The following is a 10,665-nucleotide window of genomic DNA, read 5'->3' as shown; positions in this document are numbered from 1 at the left end:
GTGTTGTTCAGCATGGGGGTGAGTAGAAAATGAAGGCTAATCATGTTTTGGGTGTACTATTCCTTTAAAGCTGAATCTAAAAATATGGAAGTCCGGTAGATAGACGAGAGCAAATTGGGAGACTGCATGATCAGAGTTTCGTCAGTGGATGTTAAGGGGTTGTAATAAATCGGAAAAATAAATCAAAAAAGCAAATTCACAAAAAAGTCAAGGCTGATACCAAGAAAGACCATTGCCTGGTTCCTTTTTTCCATGAGGAAATTATAAAAAAAATACTTCAGGTTTCTCTATATATAAAATAGCCATCTCGCAAATGTCTTTAAAAGTGAGCTGAATCTAAAAACAGAAGCTTCCCTCACCTTATGCCTGGGTTGCTGTTGTGTTTTACACTCCCAAACTCCTGCAATCCACCAATCGCTCAGAGGAACATTGAATTCTCCCCTTGCTTGTAAAATACAAATACTACATCATGCATACAGGTGTTTTCATCTTTTGTTTTACTCCAAGGGTGTCCCCATTATATCCATCTGACCCGTAGCCCTTAAGACAAAAGAAGGAAAGAAAAAACAGCCCCTAAAAACAGGTCGGTGTTAAGCCCTGTAGATTTATGCGACCTAAAAAAAGAAATTAAACCTTGAGTACAATAGTACAAAGACATCTCACTAAATATGATGTTGAAGCAGCATTAGAGCTTCATTTATAGAAGCAAACGTTTTTTTAATGACTCTAAAATGCAATGTACAAGTCACCCAGGATTGTATGAATCATTAGAAAATAATCAGAAATGATTTTCTGGTTTCGATTTTCCCCATGTGATTTATCTTTTATTTTATTTTATTTTTTTTACAAATATGTAGTATTATCAGACTTAACTTTAACTTAATAAACACAAACTGAGGTAATTCTAAGAAAATATGTTTAGCTAGAATGTAAAACCAACCAGTCTCTGGGAAAAAGAATGCTTATCAGCAATAGTCTAAACAGTTACACCTATTAAAGAAACAGTCTGCTCATAAACATTTGGTTTAGTCAGGGTAATTGGAGAAAAATTGCGTTCAGGTTACTTTGTCCCAAATGTGTCTAATTTTTATAAAGGAAGAAATAGAGGACATATTTGCAAAGATTTAGAAAGAGTATATTTAGAGAATATTAATCCCAGATTAGAACCTATGTACTTGGTTTAAATTCTGATTAAAATGTCTCACTTCTCTTGGAAAAACATACAAAAGCCCCCTACAACATGCAAGTAATGGAAAAGATTACTTAAAAATATCAGAAATGTTAGCTTAAATTCAATCTTTAGTCATTTTTAAATGATTTGAAATATCTTGTGATGCCAATCTATAACATCTGGAGTCACAATTAGGCTAAACTATGAAAGCCAAGGCTGTGCCATTCAGCCTGGGAACGACCTTCATAACTGCGGTTGAGAAAGTAACTTTTTTTTTGTTTTTTTTTAAGCCTGGCTGAGCATCGCTGCTTCTAACTGCAGGTAAAGGAATATTTCATGAGACCTGCTTTTTATTCCCAAGCCTAGGCATGTGAAGCGTCACGGAGAAAAAAACGTGGACGCAGATAACCGCAAGGAAGGCTGGATCAGCTGAGGGGGGGAGCAGGTAGTGAGAAACAGCAGGTTTCTCCATTGCTCAGGGCAAGTCCTTAATGACTTCCAGACCTCTGCTTTCAGAGTCTCCTCTGTCTGGACCGCAGCTCCAGTTTTCTATGTGAGCTATCATCCCATTCGGGTAGAAAACAGGCTCACACGCATGGTGTCTAGCAGTATTATTTATATCTCTAACACTTTTCCGTATTTTGACACGAAACCATAAAAAGAAATTTTAGGCAACAGATCAGAACAAACACACTCATCTGATCTATCAACTAATAAATGTTTTTTTTTTTTTTTTTTAACAACCTGGAATATCTGTCCAACACGTGTCCTGTCCTGTTTTACTGAAAACTGTCTTTGTAAAATATCGGAATAAAACCTCATTCATTTTATAGATGCCCTTTTACCTCCCAGATACTTGCCTCCATTTGTATTCAGACCCTTTTACCCTAAAATATTGCATTGGAACCAACTGCTTTCTATTGACTCCAAATCAGTAAATGGTTTCCATCTTTATGGGTTTTATCTCACTATTTTGTTTAGGATTGCCTTCGACTGTTCTAGTTAAACAGTTCAACTGAAACATCATTAGTTCAACTTTTTTTATTTTCTTTGGTCCTACTCTTTTTAATGTTCTTTTTTGTTTCTGCATTTTTCATTTTTTATTGTATTTTTTCCCCTACTTGCTTTGATTTTGTTTTATTTTCTTATATTTTAATTATGTAAAGCAATTTGCATTGTCTTTGTACTGAATTTTGCTATGCAAATGCTATGCCTTGACTTGCCTTATAAATACATGTTTTATAAAGTTATCAGTAGCTGACAGCAGACAGGATAGGGATGAAAGTACCGGTATGTAGACTTTTAAAAGAGATGGCAGGTTAATTAAGGTGGGAAACACTGTCCTGTTAAATAGAGGGCGGTAGAGGATGGGTGTTAAATACTTGATGAATGTTGCACTCTAAGATAAAAGAGCAGCCAGCTGCTTGTGCATGACATAATTTGACCGGATGTGGGCTCTGAGACTCAAATGATAAAGTTGTAGATGTCAAAATTTTTCTGCAGAAATAAAAACCTATAAACACGGTGCATGCGGGGAAGATGAGATTAGCCCAGCATAGCAGAAAATGGAACTGCTCAACTAACCCACCAAGACATTACTGTCTGCTTAAGCTGACAGGCCAGGCCTGCATTAATCAGAGCAGCAAGCAGCCCAGTTTACCTCTGGAGGAGCTGCTGCTCAACTGAGAGAATCTGCTGACGGGTCAGAGCGGCTTACTGGAAGGGTGGAAAGAAAGATGTTGAAAGAAATAAGCCTGGTTAGTATGTGGTTAAAAAAAGGGTGCTGTGGTCAGAGGTGGCCAAAATATTACTTTCTTTTGGGGTGCACAAAAAAAAACCTTAAGGGTCTTGTCGGATTCAGACTTAGGGATATTCATTTGCTCTCTCTGAGAGCTACGAGCAAAAGTAAAAATAGAAAAATATCTTTTGTGAGAAGTAAGAGAAACACAGGCTCTTCTTATATTTGTTTATGAACATACCATGATATTTAAGTTGCATCTGTTTTTTTAGACAACCAAACCTGAAGATCAGGCCCTTAGAGTTTGTAAAAAAATACTAAATTGTGTTTTACCTGCACACACATCGGTTTCATTGTAACAAGAGCATGGCAGCATCATGCTGTGGGGATGCATTTCTTTAGATGGGACAGTGAGGCCACTTAAGGTTAATAGGATGATAGATAGAGCCAAATACAACACTGGAAGTAAGCATGTTAAAGCATTAACATACACTCAGAGGTTTTATAATCTGGTTCAGAGCAGATCACTGTTATGTGTTGCAAGAATGACTGAAACAATTCATCAGATTAAGCGTAATTAATGATTATTGAATAATTTTCTGCTAATTTTGTAATTATTAGTCATTAAATGGAGTCTAGCCTTTGCAATGTACTGGTGACCTGTCCAGGGTGCACCCTGTCTCTGGCCTATAGACACCTGGAGATAGGCACCTGAACCCCTCACGATCCCCAGCTGGGATTAGGCGTGACAGAAAATGGATGGATGGATGGATGGATGGATGGATGGATGGATGGATGGATGGATGGATGGATGGATGGATGGATGGATGGATGGATGGATGGANGATGGATGGATGGATGGATGGATGGATGGATGGATGGATGGATGGATGGATGGATGGATGGATGGATGGATGGATGGATGGATGGACTGATGGATGGATGGATGGATGGATGGATGGATGGATGGATGGATGGATGGACTGATGGATGGATGGAGTACAGCCTCTAAAACATGCCTTTAGCTGACAGAGTGACCAACTTAGAGAAGTAACTATACAATTGTAAAAACAAATATAAACATTTTTCCTTTAGGACAAAAAAGATTTTTGTCTGTTTTATTCTATAACAAAACTCTTTAAGGAACCTTTTCCTATCCGATTATCGATGGATTACTGAAAAAAAAAAAATCAACAGATTAATCAATTAGCACAATGATTGTTAATTGCTTCCCTAGTTGCAAAGACCTAGTCAAAGTAAAGACTGACCTATCTGGCACATTTCCCACCCTAAAACTACTCAGTAGTATTCCATACTTTTTTCCAAATCTAATCACAAAAAAAAAAAATAATAATTTGCAAAGTTTATGATTACAGTGTGCGGAAAAGCGAAATTAGTTCATCAAGCCACAGAAAACCCTGAGATGATCTCCTTTTTGCCTTTAGAACCTGGTCTTCTTAGAAAACTAGTACAATATTTCTTGCCCCAGATTGTCTGGCATATTGGGTCATGACTGCATCCTCTGTGGATCTGAAGATGTGATCTAAATCAAATCTAACAAGGAAAGGCAAACTTTGTAAATCTCCTAATTAGGCATGACAGAACTGTTTAGTAGCAGCTGGATCGTTCTAGCTTGCTGACAGTGTGTACCATTGTTTTCTCTGCTCAGCCAGTGGTGAGCCAAATAAAAACAAGAGGCTATCAATCTCATTCTGTTGGCATACAGAGAAGCTTATCCAAGGAAGAAATCAGATGTTTTAACATATTTTCACTGCTCTTTGATGCTGGGATAAAATATTTACCTTTAATCATTTCATGTTTTTGGTAGCATTTAATATGCACATATATTTTAAACATTACTTACAGAAGATGGATTGTTATTCATTTTGAAAAAGCTTGTATTTCTTGCAAAGTTTTCAAAATATGACAAACTGGTTTATAAGGGGCTAGCAAGACTCGCATCTTTAGCCAGTATTATAAATGCTGGCTGTAACTTGACTTTGGCAGTTCTTCTTCAAATGTGACGAAAGAAAAAAAAAAAAAAACACTTCAAAGCAGATTTGGTGATGTTAAAAATCTGTGTATTGGGGTAAATGTTTGTGGGAACTTACAAACATCAGGATCCTCATCTGATCCATCTGGACAGTCCTTCTCGCGATCACAGCGCCAGCCTTTAGAGATGCACGTCACCCCATCTTTACACACAAACTGCTTCGGGCTGCAACTCCTGGGGGCTGAAAGGACAAAAAGGGTGTAAAGAAATACATAATTTATACCAGCAGCCGCTCACTGATCTTTAGTCTAGAGATGTCATTGGCAATGGACTATCTGTTGGGAGTCTGGGGACCACTATTGACTCCCAAATAGTGGTCCCCTTTGGCCCTACCCTGTGTCTGACAGGAATTGGGAAACAGTACAAGAAAATGTAATGTCCAATTTTCTAGGCAGCTGGCAGTAGCGAAGCATTAGTGCGGGGCATCAGAAATGTCCAGTCCAAGGTTCTATGATCTACCCTCAGCCAAATGGTATGCTAATATATACTGTATATTAATTTAAGGCCTTTCATAGAAGCAGAGGAGAATTTAATCTAAATGCATCAGTCTAGACAGCCTCTTAAATGACTCCTACTGAGGGGTCATTTTGTTTGATTCCTCACTAAGAAGTTCTAAAAAAAAAGAAACCTTGGTTAAACACACAGTTTCTCTCCAGAGTTGGCTTATTTAAACCAGGCTATTGATAGCAATCCCAGCATTTGCTCTGTTGACCACATACACCATTGCCTAAGCGCTCTCTTTACAAGGACTGAACCACCTGAGGTTTTGGGATGTTTCAACAAACCGCTGCTGTACAAAGAGTGACTACCGTGCCCTCATTGGCCTTTTTTTTGCCGAAGAAAGAGGAGGGCGGGAACTCCTCTGGACTGGAAATTGAATTTGTCCCAGATATTATGACAGAACAGAATAGAACAAAATGCTATAGAATAAAATAAAATAAAAGAAAATATATGTTGTCCTTCAGAAGGGAAAATGAGGTATACCAGCAGCAATGTTACAGGCAAGTTAAAAGTATGCAAATTTACAACAAGGTAAAACTCTAAAAACAGAAAGTAACAATAAGAGACTGTCCAATAAGAGGAAATATACAGCATAAGAAAAGAATGATTTGCAGTTTTTCAAAATTGCATATTTAGTTTTAAATAAATGTACAACTTATTAGGACTATAAAAATAAATGTACAAAATGTGTAAGTTTATCTGTGCATGAAAGACAAAATACTAACAAAAATAGGCTCATGTAAAATTTTAAACTGCAAATACCAGGATGGATGTAAAAAAAGATGAGTTTGTTGGAAGGAGTGTTGATTAGGAAGTAAATGTTTGCTTGGAAGAAAGATCTGTGATAACGTTCATTTGTGTACCTAAAATGCAGCAGTCTAACAATGAAGGAGCTTTTATATTCAGCCAAGATTATAACACCTTAACCATGTCTCTTTGAGTGGTTTCCTGTGGCAACACCGAAATTTGGTCATTATAAATCTGTGCTTTGCCTTTTCTGAGTTTATGGGCCACTTGCGTTGGTATATTTTAATGCAATATTTTTTTTTTTTATACAAGCGTTCCAGCATATTTCCTGACTTCATTGCAAAAAGAGTGAGAATATTTTTTCTAACAATCTTGAGTCTGTATTTTGAGATTCTGACTGAAAATGAGAGCATTACCTGAGCAAAGGTAAGAACTGCCAGTCTAGACAAAGAACAGCAGAAACAAGACAGTTTAGGATAGAAGAGGTTAAATGATGGGATGAGGTGGGATAAACAGGATGACGGCGTTACACGTGCAACAACAGCCTCAAATTCCCACAGCGAGAGGAATCACAAAATAGGCTCAACCCAAATAGCATAAATTCAACCTGACATATTACCGCTAAGATTCTCCATATGTTCTCATCTCCACACCGCTTTGAACAAAGCGCTCGTACCAACAAGCAGAGGGGAGACTTTTTCTCTCTCACAAGTCAGAAGGTTTTGAATTATTCATGACATGCAAGAAGGCTCGTGTTAAAACCCTTCCACTTTGCTCCTCTTCTTCCCTCTTTGGAGCATGCTTGTTTGTTTGTTTACGGGGTGTCTTCAGCAGCTGTAGCAGGTGGGAAGATGTGAAGTGAACTGTTAATTCAGATGCCGACAAGAACCGACTCGACGTGCAGTTAACTTTACATTCAGTAATGGCGGTGGGAGGAGCAGGATCACTCACAAGCTGCTGGTAACAGAAACATGGAAGGGAGCAGAGGAAGTAGGTTAAAAGGTTAGTTAGCATGGGGTTGAAGTCTTACAGGGAGAGAAATGGTGTCTATTGATAATGACTTACGGTAATCTCTATCAACAATATACAATGGATTAAATAGATGGCCCCTTATCTGATTATAAAAACATTTAAATCCTATAAAGAATATAAGAGTTTATGTAGTATCCTGAAAGGAACAGATGGATTTAAATGTCATATGCACTAAAAAACAGCCACCCTTCCTTTTAAAGGAAAGGAAAACCAATTTTTTGGAATGTGTATCAATGCAACAAGCAAACCAACAAGTGATATTTGTTGGGGTAAGATGAGACAAGTTAAACTATTATATATCATTAACATAACCCTGTAGTTCCTCACCTCTCATGTTTTTCTTTATAAATCAGTCACTGGCAGCTATGTCGGCTAAAAACTCACAAAACATATCTGCATGAGCTTTAAAGGTATACTGGAGGATCTTCTTTTTTTGAGGTGGATAATTGAAATAAGTGTCAATAATTCTGGTGATATGTCTACATAAGGCCGTCCTACGTGCTCGTCACCATCTCATTTCCCGGTGGTGAGTATGACATAGTGGAAAAATTGCAAATCTTCTTTTGGAAGTAAGCCTGTATGAGCGATGCAAACAGCAACTTATAAACAGAGCGTGCACAAGGAGAAATGGGCTCATGCACGCTCTTGCAAACGTTTAATAGGCGTTCCCTCTCTGGAGTGGGTACAGGGTTGTGTATGTGCGTTTTTTTTTGTGTGCAGAGGGCGGATCTTTTCAAAGATTCGCGAAAATCCATCACTATATCTTTAATTCATTGACGAACTGAGGCATTCCTGTTTCTTCACCTGCAAACAATTAGATACCTTTCCCCCAAAAGGGGTGCAGCAGTTTGTAGAAGGAAAGGATGCAAAACTAAATCCACCATTAACAAAAACCAACTTAACAAGTTGACCTCAAAGCTTTATAACCAAATTTAGGTTAGCTTTTGGTATTTAAGCCCAGTGCAGCCTACCTAGCTTCAACACCTTCTTACAGCGTACAGTCAGCTTCGTCTGCGCTACCTTAAAGACTTACTGAACAGAAAATACGTTTTTCAGACTCCAGTTCTTCTAAGCTTGCTAAGTTATTTGTCAAGCTGAACTATTTTAGAACTTTATTAGCAAAGATGATTTTGAAGGACGGACGGTAGAGTGAAAAACAAAGTGGACTGAAGACAAGAGATCACAGCGAACGGTTTGTGAAGCTCTGGAGGTCGGGTGTGAATATCTGTGAATGTTCTGAGTGTAGCTGGAATATTGAGAAGGGATGGTGGAATGTCACACATGCTATCAATAAGCTGCCTGTTTTTCTTTTTTACCAAAGTGGAGTCTGTGTGAAGTCTGGACCAGGTTTCAAACCACGCGTCCTTTTGCACCCATCTGCTCCTGCTTCAAAATGAGTTCAGCCTGTTTCTTTTCTTTGTGAGGAAGAGTCCTCTGCTAAGGCAAACACAGGCCTTCACCGCAGTCCATGCACCATTTCCTCCAACACCCAAAGTGGAGCTATAAATAAGTTGGAAGTCTGCTTTGAGAGATCAAAGCTTCCTGCAGACCAGGAGACCAGTACACACCAGTTAGCAGAGTTAAGAGGATACCGGACTTCAAGTAAGAAGACATATCTGATCTTGTGTCTTTGCAGTAAGATCCCTAAAAGTTATGAAGTGCCGGAGATAAGCACAAAATGTCTTCCAAAAGCAGGCAGATCCTTTGATTTCTTACACATTTTGGCCCATTGGGACCTGGAGGTTCCACGTCATTTTCTGAGTATATGTGACACACCAACACGATATAGTGCAGATTTAACATGGGAGGATATATTGTTTTCAAGGTTCTTAACAGTTAAAAATCTAAAAAGTATGGTATGTATTTGCTTTTGTCCATCGTGGGTCAATGTTGTACTCAATGTTTCCTACCAGCTTTGGACATCTGAAGGTTTGCTCAATGTTCAAGCTTGATCAAGTGTAGTCAGATCAGAACATCTATGAAACCTTGCCGCTAAACTAAATTAATGTTTAGACTTTGACTTGACCGTTGTGACACTTTAATAAATCTAACCTCATATAGACAGGGCTCATTTGGAGCTCTGTCTATATGTTCAGGCTTATTATCCTTCTAGAAGGTGAGTCTCTTTCCCATAATCTAATGCCTTTTTTTGTACCCCATGACGAATTTTCTTCCAAGACTTCCCTCCATCCATCTTCCCATCAACTGGCCAGCTTTCCTGTCCCGTGATAGGAAGCACATGCTGCTACCTATACTGAGATTGGTATGTTCACTGATCAACAGTGACAGATTTCCCCTCATACTCTTTTCCATGTCGACCAAAACAATCCGTTCAGCTCTCATCTAACATTGCTCCGTGTTTGCAGTTCCCCTATCACGGTGTATGGCAAACAGCAAATAGGAATCTTCTTTATTTTCAAACAACAATAAATGACTTGACTGATTCTTCTAGATGAGCTCTACAGCTCCTCCACTGTTGAAATAGATCTCACAAGCTGGATTGAAGGATTGACAAGAGCCCCCTCAAACGTGAGTCCCTCTCCAGTAATATTCAAGCCTCATTCAAATTTCCTACGGTCCCTGAACTGATCACTGTGATCTCCCCTTCAGGCTTTCCAGTTCCGGTTCACCAGTCCACTGAGTTCCAGATCCAACTTCTGTATTTCATCTACATTTAATAAACCTGTTAAACTTTTTCCCTTGGTCTCTGAGTGGTTAGCTGCATGTGGGTCAGATCGCTTAAACCTATTATGACAGAAACAGTGTCATGAAGATATGAGGTCCTTAATCATTGTGATACTCTTTGATCACAAATATTCTCCAACAAACTTCTGAGGTTTTAAGGAACAGCTTCATCTAAAATTAACATGCCAGGAAGTTAAACGTAAATTCTGGATTTTAATCAGGGTTAATAGAGTAAGAGAGGGTGAATACAAGTTCAAATGGATCTCACATAGTCAGACCGTGTTTTGTGGGAGAGAAAAAAAAAAAAAATATATATATATATATATATATATATATATATATATATATATATATCTTGTAATATGCTGAGCACGCTCACTCTACAGCTGCTCAGATTTAATGTGGTTCATCCTTTTTTTACTACCTAAATCCAGAGGAGGCATAAAACACAAGGTCAAAGTCTCAGATGAAGTAAATTGGTTGTGATTTTCTTTTTTTTTAATGGCCACAAAGAAGGATGAAGAGTGTAATGGAAAAAAAACTGTTTAGTCTACAGAAGATAGCATTCAAATAACACACTTTAGCTGGTTCCCTTGGGGGGTGCTATCCCACATTTCCTTATACTAGTAGTAGTCATTATACAGTAATATCAGTAATATGAAAACTTTTTCACATGACAGAAAAAGTCAGAATATATATATATATATATATATATATATATATATATATATATATATA

At 38.0% G+C, this 10,665-nt stretch overlaps 1 protein-coding gene across 4 annotated transcripts in view; it reads right to left on the bottom strand.

Annotated features, from left to right (window-relative positions):
• LOC107082107 (low-density lipoprotein receptor-related protein 1-like) overlaps window positions 1–10,665 on the bottom strand; it is a 128,147-nt gene that overhangs the window by 102,251 nt on the left and 15,231 nt on the right. For all 4 annotated transcript variants that reach the window (XM_015370599.1, XM_015370600.1, XM_015370602.1 and 1 more), the window contains exon 2: window positions 5,021–5,143. In XM_015370599.1, coding sequence (XP_015226085.1) covers window positions 5,021–5,143 — 123 coding nt within the window. The remainder of the gene's footprint in view (window positions 1–5,020; window positions 5,144–10,665) is intronic.

The sequence above is a fragment of the Cyprinodon variegatus genome, unplaced genomic scaffold (genome assembly GCF_000732505.1).
Source record: "Cyprinodon variegatus isolate N-32 unplaced genomic scaffold, C_variegatus-1.0 Scaffold47, whole genome shotgun sequence".
Lineage (NCBI taxonomy): Eukaryota > Metazoa > Chordata > Actinopteri > Cyprinodontiformes > Cyprinodontidae > Cyprinodon > Cyprinodon variegatus.
The sequence above is the reverse complement of the archived record's forward strand: the minus strand, read 5'-3'. Positions and strand labels throughout refer to the sequence as shown.